At 41.5% G+C, this 20,568-nt stretch overlaps 2 protein-coding genes across 4 annotated transcripts in view; both read left to right on the top strand.

Moving 5' to 3' along the window:
• The window catches only part of LOC139533034 (zinc finger protein 585A-like), a 58,377-nt gene extending 38,190 nt beyond the window's left edge, over nucleotides 1-20,187 (top strand). The window contains exons 1-3 of one of the 3 annotated variants that reach the window (XM_071331215.1): nucleotides 995-1,523; nucleotides 2,099-2,350; nucleotides 14,228-20,187. In XM_071331215.1, coding sequence (XP_071187316.1) covers nucleotides 2,245-2,350; nucleotides 14,228-16,212 — 2,091 coding nt within the window. In that variant the 5' untranslated portion in view covers nucleotides 995-1,523; nucleotides 2,099-2,244 and the 3' untranslated portion in view covers nucleotides 16,213-20,187. Of the gene's footprint in view, nucleotides 1-994; nucleotides 1,524-2,098; nucleotides 2,351-14,227 lie in introns of those variants that run through there. The other 2 variants (XM_071331214.1, XM_071331216.1) reach the window with 2 other exon arrangements.
• The window catches only part of LOC139533076 (zinc finger protein 135-like), a 302,249-nt gene that overhangs the window by 124,045 nt on the left and 157,636 nt on the right, over nucleotides 1-20,568 (top strand). The window lies entirely within an intron of this gene.

The following is a 20,568-nucleotide window of genomic DNA, read 5'->3' on the forward strand; positions in this document are numbered from 1 at the left end:
CAGGTGTCTCCGGAAGGTGGTGATTGACTCCGCTGTCCTGGCGTCGTGAGGGAGTTTGTTCCACCATTGGGGGGCCAGAGCAGCGAACAGTTTTGACTGGGCTGAGCGGGAACTGTACTTCCTCAGTGGTAGGGAGGCGAGCAGGCCAGAGGTGGATGAACGCAGTGCCCTTGTTTGGGTGTAGGGCCTGATCAGAGCCTGGAGGTACTGAGGTGCCGTTCCCCTCACAGCTCCGTAGGCAAGCACCATGGTCTTGTAGCGGATGCGAGCTTCAACTGGAAGCCAGTGGAGAGAGCGGAGGAGCGGGGTGACGTGGGAGAACTTGGGAAGGTTGAACACCAGACGGGCTGCGGCGTTCTGGATGAGTTGTAGGGGTTTAATGGCACAGGCAGGGAGCCCAGCCAACAGCGAGTTGCAGTAATCCAGATGGGAGATGACAAGTGCCTGGATTAGGACCTGCGCCGCTTCCTGTGTGAGGCAGGGTCGTACTCTGCGGATGTTGTAGAGCATGAACCTACAGGAACGGGCCACCGCCTTGATGTTAGTTGAGAACGACAGGGTGTTGTCCAGGATCACGCCAAGGTTCTTAGCGCTCTGGGAGGAGGACACAATGGAGTTGTCAACCGTGATGGCGAGATCATGGAACGGGCAGTCCTTCCCCGGGAGGAAGAGCAGCTCCGTCTTGCCGAGGTTCAGCTTGAGGTGGTGATCCGTCATCCACACTGATATGTCTGCCAGACATGCAGAGATGCGATTCGCCACCTGGTCATCAGAAGGGGGAAAGGAGAAGATTAGTTGTGTGTCGTCTGCATAGCAATGATAGGAGAGACCATGTGAGGTTATGACAGAGCCAAGTGACTTGGTGTATAGCGAGAATAGGAGAGGGCCTAGAACAGAGCCCTGGGGGACACCAGTGGTGAGAGCACGTGGTGAGGAGACAGATTCTCGCCACGCCACCTGGTAGGAGCGACCTGTCAGGTAGGACGCAATCCAAGCGTGGGCCGCGCCGGAGATGCCCAACTCGGAGAGGGTGGAGAGGTCTACTAGTCCTGACATGGTTTTGAGGGCTTTTCAGAAATCTTGCTCCCATAAATGCTCTGTGACAAAGGATACTTTAATATTGAATAATATGTACTTCATAGCTTTCATTGGTAAGGTTATCAACAACTTGGATTGTGTAAAGCAGAAATACCAGGTTGAAAGTTATCTTGTAAACTGCAGCAGAGTTGTTGGGGGTAACAGATGTTACTGTCGGTATGGTTTTTGATAAGCTGGATAACCTGGGGGTGGATTGTCTCAGCATGATATAGACCCCAATGTATTCAAACACAGAAAGGGATCTATTGATCAAGTTTATTGGGGGTGTGGGAGGGTTTTTGGGGAAGGGGAGGGTGTGGTAGAAGTTAATAGGGATTTCTTGGTTTATTTTCTTAGTACAGAATTAGACAGACATGGACCTTAAACGTTTGTTTGCGGACCGCCATGATACCATAGGAGGTCTGCATCAACGGACTTCAGTGCAGGTAGTGCCTCATCAGAGAGAGAACATTTCAGTTGCTCTACAGTTTTGAAGCTGAATGTAATGATTATCAGTCCTTTACATGTGTACTAATATTCAGACACATTCAGTTGTTTCTATATTTATCTGTAATTCAGGGTTTTCACACGGGGCTTAAAGTAAATAAATATTAGTTCCTGAAAAAGTCCTTGAATTTGACTTGCCACTGTACGACCCCTGATAATTCTTACTATGTTGTGAACAGGAAATATAATTGTTTTTTGTGAGTGAAATAATACAGTGAAGACGAGGTTATTCAGGATAATAGTACATAAATCATACTGCAATCTTGTAATAAATGTTTTTTTAGTCATTTATGCATTTATGTGAATTTAGGAAATCTACTATAGATTAAGTGCACTTATGTTGTGCAATTTAAAATGTGTACTTTGTGTCTAATGTGAATGAATGTTTTGTCAAGGATTAGATACCTGATCTACTGAAATGAGATAATTGATCAAGAAAAAATATTTTTACAGAATAAAGTGCCAGAACTGTCAAGAAAATAACTTTTATGTCCGTTTGTCTTTATTACTACAGGCCGACTCAGATTAAGTCTGAGGCCGGTAACATCAACAGTGAGCACAAACCCAGCCTGCCTCTCTCCTTCCACACTGAGTAGAAACCTACAGTCACTGGGTCCTGATTGTGACAGTGGAGCCCAGTTTGCACCGCAGGATCCAGAGATGGCATCAGTGAAGCTGGAGGACTGCAGTCAAACACTGGAGCTGAATGTTAACATTAAAGATGAAGAAGATGAGGAGGAGAAGATTAGGACAACTGTTAGTCATGGTAAGAGCAGGTTCTATCTATAAGTTATCTTCATAAATTAGACCTCCATAAGTTATGACCCAGTCTATTGCTAGGTTGAATTCTGTAATTCTGACATCACACATCCCTGAAAACCTCAAGACTTCACAGCGAGGCAAAACATCTAAAAACTTGTAACACCTGCCTTTGCCCACACATTGTCTGAAGATCACCAAGTTAGGCATACCTCATTTCAACATAGGCCATGGCATCATCACTGTCAATATTGAATTATAATTCTTCGCGTTTTACCAGTGAAATGACCAAGCTACGTCTGCATGCCAATCGTTTGATCTCAATCAATTTCATGGGAATATGCATTTAAATTGTCTTGAATTACTGTTTGGTTAGCAAATTAGAGCAGATGGTGTTAAATTATATAGACTTCCTGTATTTTGTTTTAATCAAAGCACATTCTGCCTAATGGCGTGCGCCGTTGAGTTTGAGACGATTCAGCAAACCATTCTAAAATCTCGTAAGAAATTAGGTGTTGTTTTTGTTGTAACAGTAATGTTACAACAAAAACCACATAACCATAATATTTGGTTATGTGGACTACTAATTATTCAGTAGGTGATCGTCCAAGACATTGATCTAACTTTACTAAACAAAACACCATTGTGGCGGCTCATCGCTCTTGCAGCACTACACCCCTGCAGTCTGCTGCACCGAACTAGTGATTGATGCTCACCTAGCCTACTCTTTTGTCTCGCGCAACATTTGGTGATGCAGAAATTAGAAAACATGTTTTGCTGTTTTTATGAAAATCTGGGAATATTTGGCCAAGGAAACATTTCTGGTTGGTCTCAAGGAATGTCACACAGGGAGACTTTTTAAAACAGGATTGAGTGAAGTAGCAGCTAATGCTCATGGAGAGCCTCACAATTATTATTATTAACCTTTATTTAACTAGGCAAGTCAGTTAAGAACAAATTATTATTTACAATGACGGCCTACACCGGCCAAACCCGGACGACACTTGGCCAATTGTGCGCCGCCCTATGGGACTCCCAATCACGGCCGGTTGTGATACAGCCTGGAATCTAACCAGGGTGTCTGTAGTGACGCCTCTAGCACTGAGATGCAGTGCCTTAGACCGCTGCGCCACTCGGGAGCTCATAAGTTTGATGAAATTCCATCATCTTTCAGTCTAATAGGGCTTTTTACTTCCTTTTGTAGCTCTTCACCAGCTTCTTGTATGTTTATTGTACATAGATATAAACACAACATGCAACAACTTCAAAGATTTTACTGAGTTACAGTTCATATAAGGGGCGGCAGGTAGCCTGGTGGTTAGAGCGTTGGGCCAGTAACCGAAAGGTTGCTAGATCGAATCCCTGAGCTGACAAGGTAAAAATCTGTCGTTCTGCCCCTGAACAATGCAGTTAACCCACTGTTACCCGGAAGGCTGTCATTGTTAGTAAGAATTGTTCTTAACTGACTTGCCTAGTTAAATAAAGGTTCAATGTAATTTCTAATATATATATATATATATAATAAGGACATCAGTCAATTGAAATGAATTAGGCCCTAACCTGTAGATTTCACATGACTGGGCAGGGGTGCAGCCATGGGTGGGCCTTGGAAGGCATAGGCCCACCCACTTGGCAGCCAGACACACCTCAGGTCCTGGGCTGACGTTATCACACGTGGTCTACGATTGTGAGGCCGGTTGGACGTACTGCCAAATTGTCTAATACGACGTTGGAGGCAGCTTATGGTAGAGGAATTAACATTCAATTCTCTGGAAACAACTCTGGTCGACATTCCTGCAGTCAGCATGCCAATTGCACGCTCCCTCAAAACTTGAGAAATCTGTGGCGTTGTGTTGTGTAACAAAAATGTACATTTTAAAGTGTCCTTTTATAGTCCCCAGCACAAGGTGCGACTGTGTAATGATTATGCCGTTTAATCAGCTTCTTGATATGCCACACCTGTCAGGTGGATGGATTATCTTGGCGAAGGAGAAGTGCTCACTAACAGTGATGTAAACATATTTGTGCACACATTTGAGAGAAATAAGCTTTTTGTGTGTGTAGGAAGATTTCCAAGATTTTTTTATTTCAGCTCATGAAACATGGGACCAACACGTTTATATTTTTTTCAGTGTAGTTATGCATTACTGTCCTCTCCATGTTCGACTGGAATTTAGCCTGAAAGGGATTTGAGAAATATGATATAGGCCTGCATCTCGTTTTGCGCTGCACAGAATATCAGATCTCAACAACGATTGGAGAAGTGTTGAACATAACCAGTAGACTACCACATCCTGATGATTTATATCTGATACATATATATTTAATATTTTATATATCAAGTTGTAGAAACATCTCAAGGATGATCAATGGAAACAGGATGCACCTGAGCTCAATTCAAATGATAAACTTGGATTAGCTAACACAACGTGCCATTGGATCACAGGAGTGATGATTGCTGATAATGGGCCTCTGTACGCCTATGTAGATATTCCATAAAATATCTGCCGTTTCCAGCTACAATAGTAATTTACAACAATAACAATGTCCACACTGTATTTCAGATCAATTTGATGTTATTTTAATGGACAATCAATGTGATTTTCTTTCAAAACAAGGATATTTCTAAGTGACCCCAAACTTTTGAACGGTAGTGTATATTTAATATTTTATATATCAAGTTGTAGAAACATCTCAAGGATGATCAATGGAAACAGGATGCATCTGAACTCAATTTTGAGTCTGTCTTGTTTTTCTGTTTTTTAAGTTTTTATAAATTTGCAAAAATGTCTAAACCTGTTTTCGCTTTGTCATTATGGGGTATTGTGTGTAGATTGCTGAGGATATTTTTTTATTTAATTTTAGAATAATTCTGTAACATAACAAAATGTGGAAAAAGCCCTTCCCATTTTTCCCATTTTGGTACGTTACAGCCTTTTCCTAAATTGATTACATGTTTTTCCTCATCAATCTACGCACAATACCCCATAATGACCAAGCCAAAACAGGTTTTTAGAAATTCTTGCAAATGTAAAAAATATACACTGCTCAAAAAAATAAAGGGAACACTTAAACAACACAATGTAACTCCAAGTCAATCACACTTCTGTGAAATCAAACTGTCCACTTAGGAAGCAACACTGATTGACAATAAATTTCACATGCTGTTGTGCAAATGGAATAGACAACAGATGGAAATTATAGGCAATCAGCAAGACACCCCCAATAAAGGAGTGGTTCTGCAGGTGGTGACCACAGACCACTTCTCAGTTCCTGTGCTTCCTGGCTGATGTTTTGGTCACTTTTGAATGCTGGCGGGGCTTTCACTCTAGTGGTAGCATGAGACGGAGTCTACAACCCACACAAATGGCTCAGGTAGTGCAGCTCATCCAGGATGGCACATTAATGCGAGCTGTGGCAAGAAGGTTTGCTGTGTCTGTCAGCGTAGTGTCCAGAGCATGGAGGCGCTACCAGGAGACAGGTCAGTACATCAGGAGACGTGGAGGAGGCCGTAGGAGGGCAACAACCCAGCAGCAGGACCGCTACCTCCGCCTTTGTGCAAGGAGGAGCACTGCCAGAGCCCTGCAAAATGACCTCCAGCAGGCCACAAATGTGCATGTGTCTGCTCAAACGGTCAGAAACAGACTCAATGAGGGTGGTATGAGGGCCCGACGTCCACAGGTGGGGGTTGTGCTTACAGCCCAACACCGTGCAGGAAGTTTGGCATTTGCCAGAGAACACCAAGATTGGCAAATTTGCCACTGGCGCCCTGTGCTCTTCACAGATGAAAGCAGGTTCACACTGAGCACATGTGACAGTCTGGAGACGTCGTGGAGAACGTTCTGCTGCTTGCAACATCCTCCAGCATGACCGGTTTGGCGGTGGGTCAGTCATGGTGTGGGGTGGCATTTCTTTGGGGGGCCGCACAGCCCGACATGGGCTCGCCAGAGGTAGCCTGACTGCCATTAGGTACCGAGATGAGATCCTCAGACCCCTTGTGAGACCATATGCTGGTGCGGTTGGCCCTGGGTTCCTCCTAATGCAAGACAATTCTAGACCTCATGTGGCTGGAGTGTCAGCAGTTCCTGCAAAAGGACGGCATTGATGCTATGGACTGGCCCGCCCGTTCCCCAGACCTGAATCCAATTGAGCACATCTGGGACATGTCTCGCTCCATCCACCAACGCCACGTTGCACCACAGACTGTCCAGGAGTTGGCGGATGCTTTAGTCCAGGTCTGGGAGGAGATCCCTCAGGAGACCATCCGCCACCTCATCAGGAGCATGCCCAGGTGTTGTAGGGAGGTCATACAGGCACGTGGAGGCCACACACACTACTGAGCCTCATTTTGACGTGTTTTAAGGACATTACATCAAAGTTGGATCAGCCTGTAGTGTGGTTTTCCACTTTAATTTTGAGTGTGACTCCAAATCCAGACCTCCATGGGTTGATAAATTTGATTTCCATTGATAATTTTTGTGTGATTTTGTTGTCAGCACATTCAACTATGTAAAGAAAAAAGTATTTAATAAGAATATTTCATTCATTCAGATCTAGGATGTGTTATTTTAGTGTTCCCTTTATTTTTTTGAGCAGTGTGTATAATAATTGCTTATTTAGGTAAGTTTTCAGACCTTTTTCTATGAGATGATCCTTGAGATGTTTCTACAACTTGATTGGAGTCCACCTGTGGTAAATTCAATTGATTGGACATGATTTGGACAGGCACACACCTGTCTATGTAAGGTCCCACAGTTGACAGTGCATGTCAGAGTAAAAACCAAGTCATGAGGTCGAAGGATTTGTCCATAGAGCTCCGTGACAGGATTGTGTCGGCACAGATCTGGGGACCGGTACCAAAACATTTCTGCAGCATTAAAGGTCCCCAAGAACACAGAGGCCTCCATCATTCTTCAATGGAAGAAGATTGGAACCACCAAGACTCTTCCTAGAGCTGGCCGCCCAGCCAAACTGAGCAATCGGGGGAGAAGGGCCACTCTGATTCCTCTATGGAGATGAGAGAATCTTCCAGAAGGACAACCATCTCTGCAGGACTCCACTAATCATGCCTTTATTGCCCAGACGGAAGCCACTCCTTAGTAAAAGGCACATGACAGTTCGCTTGGAGTTTGCCAAAAGGCACCTAAAGGACTCTGACCATGAGAAACAAGATTCTCTGGTCTGATGAAACCAAGATTGAACTCTTTGGCCTGAATGCCAAGCGTCATGTCTGGAGCAAACCTGGCACCACCCCTACGGTGAAGCATGGTGGCAGCAGCAGCATGCTGTGGGGATGTTTTTCAGCGGCAGGAACTGGGTGACTAGTCAGGATCAAGAGACAGATGAATGTAGCAAAGTATAGAGAGATCCTTGATGAAAAGCTACTTGAGAGCGCTCGGGACCTCAGACTGGGGTGAAGGTTCACCTTCCAACAGGACAATAACCCTAAGCACACAGCCAAGACAACGTAGGAGTGGCTTCGATACAAGTCTCTGAATGTCATTGAGTGGCCCAGCCAGAGCCCGGACTTGAACCCGATCAAACATCTCTGGAGAGACCTGAAAATAGCTTTGCAGAGATGCTCCCCATCCAACCTGGCAGAGCTTGAGAGGATCTGCAGAGAAGAATGGGAGAAACGCCCCAAATACAAGTGTGCCAAGCTTGTAGCTTCATACCCAAGAAGACTCAAGGCTGTAATCGCTGCCAGAAGTGCTTCAACTAACTATTGTGTAAAGTGTCTGAATACTTACGTAAATGTAATATTTCAGTTATTTCTAAAAACCTGTTTTTGCCCTTGTCATTATGGGGTATTGTGATGTCATTATGGAGTATTGTTTGTAGATTGATGAGAAGAAGAAAAAACAATTTAATCAGTTTTAGAATAAGGCTGTAATGTAACAAAATGTGGAAAAAGTCAAGGGGTCTGAATACGTTTGAATGCATTGTAGATGTTATTTCATGCTGCTAAGACTTGTATGGATGACACCAGTATTGCCAGCATTTGTTTTATTCACTGGGTTATCTGGAGTGCTCAGAGAGTAGACTAAAGAAGTGAAGTAGACAAACTGCCAGTGTTTTTGAAGTTATATGAAATGAGTCTGTGTAGTTACTAACTCTTGTGATAGTGAGTGGAGGATGATATAGCTCATCATTTTCACGACTTTTGCCTCTTTTTAGTTTTTGACTCCTACCCAGTTTTAGAATAGTTTTTTCCCCATTCCCATACAGCCTACTGAAATGAATACATACACTACCGTTGAAAAATCTAGGGTCACTTAGAAATGTCCTTGTTCTTGATAGAAAATTACTTTTTTTCCCTCCATTAAAATAACATCAAATTGATAATTAATACAGTAGACATTGTTAATGTTGTAAATGACTATTGTAGCTGGAAACGGGGGATTTTTTTTATTGGAATATCTACATAGGTGTACAGAAGCCCATTATCAGCAACCATCACTCCTGTGATCCAATGGCATGTTGTGTTAGCTAATCCAAGTTTATCATTTTAAAAGGCTAATTGATCATTAGAAAACCCTTTTGCAATTATGTTAGCACAGCTGAAAACTGTGGTTCTGATTAAAGAAGCAATAAAACTGTCCTTCTTTTATTTATTTAACTAGGCAAGTCAGTTAAGAACAAATTCTTATTTTCAATGATGGCCTAGGAACAGGGGCAGAACGACAGATTTGTACCTTGTCAGCTTGGGGATTCGAACTTGCAACCTTTCGGTTATGAGCCCAATGCTCTAACCACTAGACTAGTTGAGTATCTGGGTCATTTGTCGGTTCGATTACAGGCTCATAATGGCCAGAAACAAAGACCTTTCTTCTGAAACTCGTCAGTCTATTCTTGTTCTGAGAAATAAAGGCTATTCCATGTGAGAAATTGCCAAGAAACGTAAGATCTCGTACAACGCTGTGTACTACTCCCTTCACAGAACAGCGCAAACTGGCTTTAACCAGAATAGAAAGAGGAGTGGGAGGCCCCGGTGCACAACTGGGCAAGAGGACAAGTACATTAGTGTCTAGTTTGAGAAACAGACGTCTCACAAGTCCTCAACTGGCAGCTTCATTAAATAGTACACGCAAAACAACAGTCTCAACGTCAACTGTGAAGATGCGACTCTGGGATGCTAGCCTTCTAGACACTATTCTGGTTAGAGCCAGTTTGCGCTGTTCTGTGAAGGGAGTAGTACACAGCGTTGTACGAGATCTTCAGCCGTTTCCAGCTACAATAGTCATTTACAACATTAACAATGTCTACACTGTATTTCTGATCAATTTGACATTATTTGAATGGACAAAAAATTTGCTTTTCTTTCAAGACCAAGGACATTTGTAAGTGACCCCAATCTTTTGAATTTATTCATTAATTTCACCACTAATGGTAGTGTATTTATTAAAAATTTTATTACCTTTATTTAACTTCCTTAGCATACTGGTTATTGTCCGGAATTTCGGATGACTGACGTGCCCAAAGTAAACTGCCTGTAAACTGCCCAAAAGCTAGGATATGCATATACTTGATAGCATTGGATAGAAAATACTCTGAAGTTTCTAAAAGCTGTTAAAATGATGTCTGTGAGTATAACAGAACTGATATGGCAGGCGAAAACCTGAGGAAAATCCAACCCAGAATTTTTTTGTTTGTTGAGGTCACAGGTTTTTCAGTGCTTGCCTATTGGATAAACAAATAGACAGGACCCAGATTGCAGTTCCTATGGCTTCCACTAGATGTCAACAGTCTTTAGAATGGGTTTCAGGTATTTGTAGTTTTTCCAAGGTGTCCCCCATTTAGAAAAGTAGTCATGTTGCGCGCATCAACGAGAGTGCGCTCTTCGTTATTTATCTTCGCTATTGAACACACTATTCTCCGTCTTAAATATTATTGTTTATTTAGATATTAGAATACCTGAGGATTAATTAGAAACATCGTTTGACTTGTTTGGACGAACTTTACCGGTAACTTTTTGGATTGGTTTGTGTGCATGTTGAACGAGTGAATTACTGTATCAAGCGCGCCATCTAAACTGACATTTTTGGGATATGATGAAGGACTTTATCGAACAAAACGACCATTCATTGTGTAGCTGGGACCCATGGGATTGCAATCAGAGGAAGATCTTCAAAGGTAAGTGATTTGTTTAATTGCTGTCTGTGATTTTGTGACGCCTGTGCTGGTTTAAAAAGTATTTTGACGTGGGGCGCTGTCCTCAGATAATCGCATGGTATGCTTTCTCCGTAAAGCATTTTTGAAATCTGACAACGCAGTTGGATTAACAAGAAGCATTTAAATGATGTAAGACACTTGTATTTTCATGAATGTTTAATATTACGATTTTTGTATTTTGAATTTCGCGCTCTGCAATTTCACCGGATGTTGTCGTAGGTGTCCCGCTAGCGTTTGGACATGCGCCCAAACAGGTTAACTAGGCAAGTCAGTTAAGAACAAATTCTTATTTTCAATGACGGCCTAGGAACAGTGGGTTAACTGCCTTGTTCAGGGGCAGAACGACAGATTTTTACTTTGTCAGCCCGGGGATTCGATATTGCAACCTTTCAGTTGCTCTAACCACTAGGCTACCTGTCACCCGGTATGGCCAGAAGAGGACTGGTCACCACTCTGAGTCTGGTTTCTTCCTAGGTTCCTGCTTTCTAGGGAGTTTCTTTCGGCCACTGTGCTTCTACATCTGCATTGCTTGCTCTTTGGGGATTTTAGGCTGGGTTTTTGTTAATTTCACTAGGGTAGGGGGCAGCATTTAGAATTTTGGATGAAAACCGTGCCCAAATTAAACTGCCTGCTACTCAGGCCCATAAGCTAGGATATGCATATAATTAGTAGATGTGGATAGAAAACACTCTAAAGTTTCCAAAACTGTTAAAATAATGTCTGAGTATAACAGAACTGATATGGCAGGTGAAAACCTGAGGAAAATCCAACCAGGAAGTACTATTATTTTTAAAGGCTGGTTTTCCATTGAAAGCCTATCCACCATACGAAGACTTAGGACCCAGTTCACGATCTCTATGGCTTCCCAACATGTGACCAGTCTTTAGGCTTTGTTTCAGGCTTTTACTCAGAAAAATTAGGGAGATACACCGCTTCAATGAGAGGACAGTGGAAATTTCCATCCATGAACCAAGCACGTGATCGGGAGCGCGCATTTCTTGTTTACCTTTTTCCATTGACGAAGCTTTTGTCCGGTTGAAATATTATTGATTATTTATGACAAAAGCAACCTGAGGATTGATTTTAAACATCGTTTGACATGTTTCTACTATCTTTTATTGTACTTTTGGTTTTGAGAGCGTGCATTGTGCCTTTAGATTTCTGAACAAAACGGAGGTATTTGGACATAAAGATGAACTTTATCGAACAAAACGAACATTTGATGTCTAGCATGGAGACCTGGGAGTGCCACCAGATGAAGATCATCAAAGGTAAGTGATTAATTTTAATGCTATTTCTGACTTTTTGTGACTCTCTCCTTGGTTGGAAAATGGCTGTATGGGTTTCTGTGTCTAGTCGCTGACCTAACATAATCGCAAAGTGTGCTTTCGCCGTAAAGCCTTTTTGAAATCTGACACAGCGGTTGCATTAAGGAGAAGTTTATTGGTATTCGTATGTTTAACACTTGTATCTTTTATCAATGTTTATGATGAGTATTTCTGTTATTTGATGTGGCTCTCTGCACTTTCACCGGATGTTTGTTTGAGACAATGCATTTCAGAACACAACACACCAATTTCAAATGAGGTTTTTGGATATAAAGATTACCTTTATCGAACAAAACACACATTTATTGTTTAACATGAAGTCCTGTGAGTGCCATCTGATGAAGATCATCAAAGGTTAGTGATTAATTTAATCGGTATTTCTGACTTTTATGAGACCTCTCCTTGGCTGGAAAATTGCTGTATGGTTTTCTGTGACTAGGTGCTGACCTAACATAATCGTTTAGTGTGCTTTCGCCGTAAAGCCTATTTGAAATCGGACACTGTGGCTGGATTTACAAGAAGTTTATATTTAAAATGGTGTAAAATTCTTGTATGTTTGAGGAATTTTAATTATGGGATTTCCGTTGTTTTGAATTTGGCGCCCTGCAATTTCACTGGCTGTTGTCGAGGTGGGATGCTAGCGTGTACTTGTACCAGACAGGTTAAGCACTTTGTGACAACTACTGATGTAAAAAGGGCTTCATAAAATACATTTGATTAACATGTACAGTGGGGAGAACAAGTATTTGATACACTGCCGATTTTGCAGGTTTTCCTACTTACAAAGCATGTAGAGGTCTGTAATTTTTTATCATAGGTACACTTCAACTGTGAGAGACGGAATGTAAAACAAAAATCCAGAAAATCACATTGTATGATTTTTAAGTAATTCATTTGCATTTTATTGCATGACATAAGTATTTGATCACCTACCAACCAGTAAGAATTCCGGCTCTCACAGACCTGTTAGTTTTTCTTTAAGAAGCCCTCCTGTTCTCCACTCATTACCTGTATTAACTGCACCTGTTTGAACTCGTTACCTGTATAAAAGACACCTGTCCACACACTCAATCAAACAGACTCCAACCTCTCCACAATGGCCAAGACCAGAGAGCTGTGTAAGGACATCAGGGATAAAATTGTAGACCTGCACAAGGCTGGGATGGGCTACAGGACAATAGGCAAGCAGCTTGGTGAGAAGGCAACAACTGTTGGCGCAATTATTAGAAAATAGAAGAAAATAGAAGAAGTTCAAGATGATGGTCAATCACCCTCGTCTGGGGCTCCATGCAAGATCTCACTTCGTGGGGCATCAATGATCATGAGGAAGGTGAGGGATCAGCCCAGAACTACACGGCAGGACCTGGTCAATGACCTGAAGAGAGCTGGGACCACAGTCTCAAAAAAACCATTAGTAACACACTACGCCGTCATGGATTAAAATCCTGCAGCGCACACAAGGTCCCCCTGCTCAAGCAGGCGCATGTCCAGGCCTGTCTGAAGTTTGCCAATGACCATCTGGATGATCCAGAGGAGGAATGGGAGAAGGTCATGTGGTCTGATGATTCAAAAATAGAGCTTTTTGGTCTAAACTCCACTCGCCGTGTTTGGAGGAAGAAGAAGGATGAGTACAACCCCAAGAACACCATCCCAACCGTGAAGCATGGAGGTGGAAACATCATTCTTTGGGGATGCTTTTCTGCAAAGGGGACAGGACGACTGCACCGTATTGAGGGGAGGATGGATGGGGCCATGTATTGCGAGATCTTAGCCAACAACCTCCTTCCCTCAGTAAGAGCATTGATGATGGGTCGTGGCTGGGTCTTCCAGCATGACAACGACCCGAAACACACAGCCAGGGCAAATAAGGAGTGGCTCCGTAAGAAGTATCTCAAGGTCCTGGAGTGGCCTAGCCAGTCTCCAGACCTGAACCCAATAGAAAATCTTTGGAGGGAGCTGAAAGTCCGTATTGCCCAGCGACAGCCCCGAAACCTGAAGGATCTGGAGAAGGTCTGTATGGAGGAGTGGGCCAAAATCCCTGCTGCAGTGTGTGCAAACCTGGTCAAGAACTACAGGAAACGTATGATCTCTGTAATTGCAAACAAAGGATTCTGTACCAAATATTAAGTTCTGCTTTTCTGATGTATCAAATACTTATGTCATGCAATAAAATGCTAATTAATTACTTAAAAATCATACAATGTGATTTTCGGGATTTTTGTTTTAGATTCCGTCTCTCACAGTTGAAGTGTACCTATGATAAAAATTACAGACCTCTACATGCTTTGTAAGTAGGAAAATCTGCAAAATCAGCAGTGTATCAAATACTTGTTCTCCCCACTGTATATCACACCAACTGACTGGTTGTTCTGATGTTCATACAGGACACCATGTTGAGACATTCTCTACATCCAGAGAGCAACAGCAGGAAGATCAGAGAGCTAAGAGGTCTCATCACTGCCCACACTGTGAAGAGATTTTCCCATTTCTTTCAAAGCTAAAAATACACCTAAAAATACACACAGGAGAGAGGCCTTACTCCTGCTCTGACTGTGGAAAATGCTTCAAAACATCAACTGAGCTAAAAGTTCATCAGAGAACACACACAGGAGAGAAGCCTTATTACTGCTCTGACTGTGGAAAATGTTTTAAAACATACTCTCAGCTAAAGGTTCATCAGAGAACACACACAGGAGAGAAGCCTTTCTTCTGCTCTGACTGTGGAATTAGTTTCTCTCAACTTTCCAACTTAAAATCACATGAACGTATACATACAGGGGAGAAGCCATACTCCTGCTCTGACTGTGGGAAATGTTTTAAAACATTATATGAGCTAAAAGTTCACCAGAGAACACACACAGGAGAGAAGCCTTTCTTCTGCTCTGACTGTGGGGTGAGTTTCTCTCATCTGGGCACCTTAAAAACACACCAACTTATACACACCGGAGAGAAGGCTTACGTCTGCTCTGACTGTGGAAAACGCTTCAAAACATCAACTGAGCTAAAAGTTCATCAGAAGACTCACACTGTAGAGAAGCCTTACGTCTGCTCTGACTGTGGAAAATGCTTCAAAACATCAACTGAGCTAAAAGTTCATCAGAGAACACACACAGGAGAGAAGCCGTATTACTGCTCTGACTGTGGAACTAGTTTCTCAAAATTTTCCCACTTAAAAACACATGAACGTATACATACAGGAGACAAGCCTTTCTTCTGCTCTGACTGTGGGGCGAGTTTCTCTCGTCTGGGAACCTTAAAAACACACCAACTTATACACACAGGAGCGAAGCCTTATTCCTGCTCTGACTGTGGAAAATGTTTTAAAAAATCAAATGAACTAAAAGTTCATCAGAGAACACACACAGGAGAGAAGCCTTTCTTCTGCGCTGACTGTGGAACTTGTTTCTCTCAACTTTCCCACTTAAAGTCACATGAACGTATACATACAGGGGAGAAGCCATTCTCCTGCTCTGACTGTGGAAAATGCTTCACAACATCAACTCATCTAAAAGTTCATCAGAGAACACACACAGGAGAGAAACCTTATTACTGCTCTGACTGTGGAAAAAAAATTAAAACATCAAATGAGCTGAAAATTCATCAGAGGACTCACACAGGAGAGAAGCCTTTCTTCTGCTCTGACTGTGGGGCAAGTTTCTCTCATCTGGGCACCTTAAAAACACACCAACTTATACACACCGGAGAGAAGCCTTACGTCTGCTCTGACTGTGGAAAACGTTTTAAAACATCAACTCAGCTAAAAGTTCATCAGATGACTCACACAGGAGAGAAGCCTTACGTCTGCTCTGACTGTGGAAAATGCTTCAAAACATCCACTGAGCTAAAAGTTCATCAGAGAACACACACAGGAGAGAAGCCGTATTACTGCTCTGACTGTGGAACTAGTTTCTCTAAATTTTCCCACTTAAAAACACATGAACGTATACATACAGGAGAGAAGCCATACTCCTGCTCTGACTGTGGGGCGAGTTTCTCTCGTCTGGGCACCTTAAAAACACACCAACGTATACACACAGGAGAGAAGCCTTACGTCTGCTCTGACTGTGGAAAACGTTTTAAAACATCAACTCAGCTAAAAGTTCATCAGAGAACACACACAGGAGAGAAGCCTTTCTTATGCCCTGACTGTGGAACTAGTTTCTCTCAACTTTTCAACTTAAAATCACATGAACGTATACATACAGGGGAGAAGCCATACTCCTGCTCTGACTGTGGAAAATGTTTTAAAACATCAAATGAGCTAAAAGTTAATCAGAGAACACATACAGGAGAAAAGCTTTACTCCTGTTCTAACTGTGGGGTGAGTTTCTCTCGACTGGATACCTTAAAAACACCAACATATACATGAAGGAGAGAAGCCAGACTCCTGCTCTGCCTGTGTAAAATGCTTCAAAACAGCAACTGAGCAAAATGTTGATCAGAGAACACGCGCATGAGAGAAGCCTGCTTACGTCTTCTCTGACTTTTGGGTGAGTTTCTCTCACCATAGCAACTTAACTTCTAGTTCCTCCCAAACCCGGATCCGGGAGCACCCCCCACAGTAAAAAAGCTGACTAGCATAGCCTAGCATAGCGTCACAAGTAAATACTAGCATCTAAATATCATTAAATCACAAGTCCAAGACACCAGATGAAAGATACACTTCTTGTGAATCCAGCCATCATTTCTGATTTTTAAAATGTTTTACAGGGAAGACACAATATGTAAATCTATTAGCTAACCACGTTAGCAAAAGACACCACATTTTTTTACTCCACCAGTTTTTTACTCCATCAGTAGCTATCACTAATTCGACTAAATAAAGATATATATAGCCACTAACCAAGAAACAACTTCATAAGATGACAGTCTGATAACATATTTATGGTATAGCATCTGTTTTTCTAGAAAAATGTGCATTTTTCAGGTATAAATCATAGTTTACCATTGCAGCCACTATCACAAAACTCACCAAAGCGACTAGAATAACTACAGAGAGCAACGTGTATTACCTAATTACTCATCATAAAACATTTCTTAAAAATACACAGCGTACAGCAATTGAAAGACACAGATCTTGTGAATCCAGACAATATTTCAGATTTTCTAAGTGTTTTACAGCGAAAACACAATATATCGTTATATTAGCATACCACATGAGCTAACATCACCCCAGCATTGATTTTAGGCAAAAAGAGCGATAACGTTATCACCACCAAAATATATTAATTTTTTCACTAACCTTCTCAGAATTCTTCAGATGACAGTCCTGTAACATCATATTACACAATGCATATAGAGTTTGTTCGAAAATGTGCATATTTAGCATCACAAATCGTGGTTATGCAATGTAATCAGTCAAAACATGGCATGCATTCTGGCCGGCGCCATCTTGGAAAGGCACCTAAGTTTACGATTATTTATCGATTAGATTGACAAAAAAAATACAGGTTGGACAGCTAATGAAAGATGCATTAGTTATTAATGCAACCGCTGAGTTAGATTTTTAAAATTAACGTTACTAGACATACAGTGTGCGTTACAGCCAGACTAGTGCCGCAATAATGGCCGACAAATGCGTTTACATTTTTCCACATAAATACGGAATAAAATCATAAATAGCTCTTACTTTTGGACGAGCTTCCATCAGAATCTTGGGCAAGTTGTCCTTTGTCCAAAAGAATCGTTGCTTTGTTGTAAAACGTCCTCTTCAACTTCGGAACTAGCAGCTAACAATAGCTACGTGGCACACACATGTCCAAATCCTCAAAGCGCAATACTACGAAAATTCCGAAAATAGCAATATACTCGCATAAACTGATATAAATCGGTTTAAAATAACTTCGTTATGATGTTTCTAACACTTATATCGAATTAAATCACAGACGGATATATCTTATGCCGATAACGAGAGCTTTTGAGCATGCCATTCTGATGTCCTCTCTTGCGCCTTGACGAGCGTCCAAAAGAACGGACATGTCACTCCATGGCCTTTTATAAACTCTGAGAAATACGTAGAGACTCCATTCCACTTCTCATTGGTTACTGACATCCAGGGGAAGGCGGGTGCAGTTCATTTCGACCCATAGGGCACACACAGAGCTTTAAACTGATCTGAGAACAGAGCCTAGATTTCTGACCTTCGCATGTCCTGTCATGATTTTCGCTGTAGAAAGAGTTCTGGTTCACCCACAGACATAATTCAAACGGTTTTAGAAACTAGAGATTGTTTTCTATCCAATAGTAATAATAATATGCATATTGTACGAGCAAGAATTGAGTACGAGGCAGTTTAATTTGGAAATGTAAAAAAATAAATAGTGCTAACAGCTCCCCCTATTGACAAAAGGTTAACACACCAATGTATACACACAGGGGAGAAGCCTTACTCCTGCTCTGTGGAGGGGTGGGCGTGTAAGTCAAACGTCTAGCCAAAGGCTGCGTGTTTGAATCTCATCAAGGAGGACTTTAGCATTTTAGCTAATTAGCAACTTTGCAACTTCTTACTACTTTTTAGCTATGTTAGCATGTTAGCTTAGCATGCAACTACTTAGCATGTTAGCTAACCTTTCCCCTAAACCCATTTAACTCTACCTTAAACCCCTCACCCCTAACCTAGCTAACGTTAGCAACAACAAATTGGAATTCGTAACATATCATACATATTACAAGTTCGTAACATATTGTATGAATAGCAATGCGTAAAATAACATACGAATTGTAATTCATAACATACGATACGTCCTACAAGTCGTATTATACTGAACAACAATCTAAACGCAACAATTTCAAAGATTTACAGTTTGTATAAGGAAATCAGTCAATTGTAATAAATGAGGCCCTAATCTATGGATTTCACATGACTGGGCAGGGGCTCAGGCATGGGTGGGACTTGGGAGGGCATAAGCCCACTTGGGAGCCAGGCCCAGCCAATCAGCATGAGTTTTTCCCCACAAAAGGTCTTTATTACAGACAGAAATACTACTCAGCCCCCTCCCAGACAATCCTGCAGGTGAAGAGGTCCTGGGCTGTCGTGGTTACATGTGATCTGCAGTTGTGAGGCCGGTTGGATGTACTGCCAAATTCTCTAAAAGGACGTTAGAGGTGACTTATGGTAGAGATATAAATATTGAGTTCTCTGGCAACAGCTCTGGTGGACATTCCTGCAGTCATCATGACAATTGCACATTCCCTGAACTTGAGACAACTGTGACATTGTGTTGTGTGGCCTTTTATTGTCCCCCAGCACAAGGTGCACCTGTGTAATGATCATCCTGTTGGTGGATGGATTATCTTGACAAAGGCTGAAATGCTTACTAACAGGGATATAAACAAAGTTGTGCACAACATTTGAGAGACCAATAGGACACACCGAATTTTATCCTAACTTTCACTGAATATCAATTACATAATATTACATTGTTCCTTTTGGTAAGTCTTTTCAGACAGAAACAGCAAACCTTTCAATACGGTTAAATAATTAATTCCCAAATGAGGGATCAATGCAGGTAATGAAAACTAAAGCTGAATAATATTCATCAAGGAGTGAAACTGAAATGCAAATCTCCATGGAGGGCTGCAGGATGAGTCTGGCAGGGAGCAGAACGGTGAAGCCTGGTAAACATCTTTCTTTTTTTTCACTAATCAGCTCATGTCTCCCCCAAGGGGGATGAGAGACATTAGCTTTTTGTGCATATGGAACATTGCTGGAATTTTTTATTTCAGTTCATGAAACCAACACTTTACATGTTTAGTTTATATTTTAGTTCAGTTTATATTGGTAGGCCAATGTAATGTAACCTACTAAATGAGTGGCACGGATGTTTTTGTAATATATAATACGTTTTGCTCTGAGACCAGGTTGTCCCTCTGCAGTATTCTGTGGGAATGAGTTAGTAGACACTTTTTTTTATTGAGCCTTTACTTAACTAGGCAAGTCAGTTACGAACAAATTCTTACTTACAATGCTGGCTTAAGAACAGTGGGTTAACTGCCTTGTTCAGAGGCAGAACGACAGATTTTTACCTTACCAGCTCGGGGATTCAATCTAGCAACATTTTGGTTACTGGCCAAACGCTCTAACCACTAGGCTACCTTCCGCCCCTAACATGTATCAGATAGAGATGGTGTGATGATCACTTTTCACCATTAGTTTGGGGGGATTATTTTACAACTTTATTTAATGATACACAGTTTATGAAATGAATCCATGTGTTTATTAATTGTCTTTAAAACTAGATGAGTTATTTTACTGATCATGAATGTGTTTGGATAACTGCATTGAAGCAAATTTGATTGATCTGCCAATGAAAAATAAAGTACATGAATATGTACTGGTCAACCTCTTCTTCTCTTTAGTATTCAGTTCTTCATATTAGATCTGACAGTATGAATGGTTCTTATGGTTGTATTCAGTTCTTCATATTAGATCTGACAGTATGAATGGTTCTTATGGTTGTATTCAGTTCTTCATATTAGATCTGACAGTATGAATGGTTCTTATGGTTGTATTCAGTTCTTCATATTAGATCTGACAGTATGAATGGTTCTTATGGTTGTATTCAGTTCTTCATATTAGATCTGACAGTATGAATGGTTGTTATGGTTGTATTCAGTTCTTCATATTAGATCTGACAGTATGAATGGTTGTTATGGTTGTATTCAGTTCTTCATATTAGATCTGACAGTATGAATGGTTGTTATGGTTGTATTCAGTTCTTCATAT

Source organism: Salvelinus alpinus, chromosome 10 (genome assembly GCF_045679555.1).
Source record: "Salvelinus alpinus chromosome 10, SLU_Salpinus.1, whole genome shotgun sequence".
In the NCBI taxonomy this organism is placed as follows: Eukaryota; Metazoa; Chordata; class Actinopteri; order Salmoniformes; family Salmonidae; genus Salvelinus; species Salvelinus alpinus.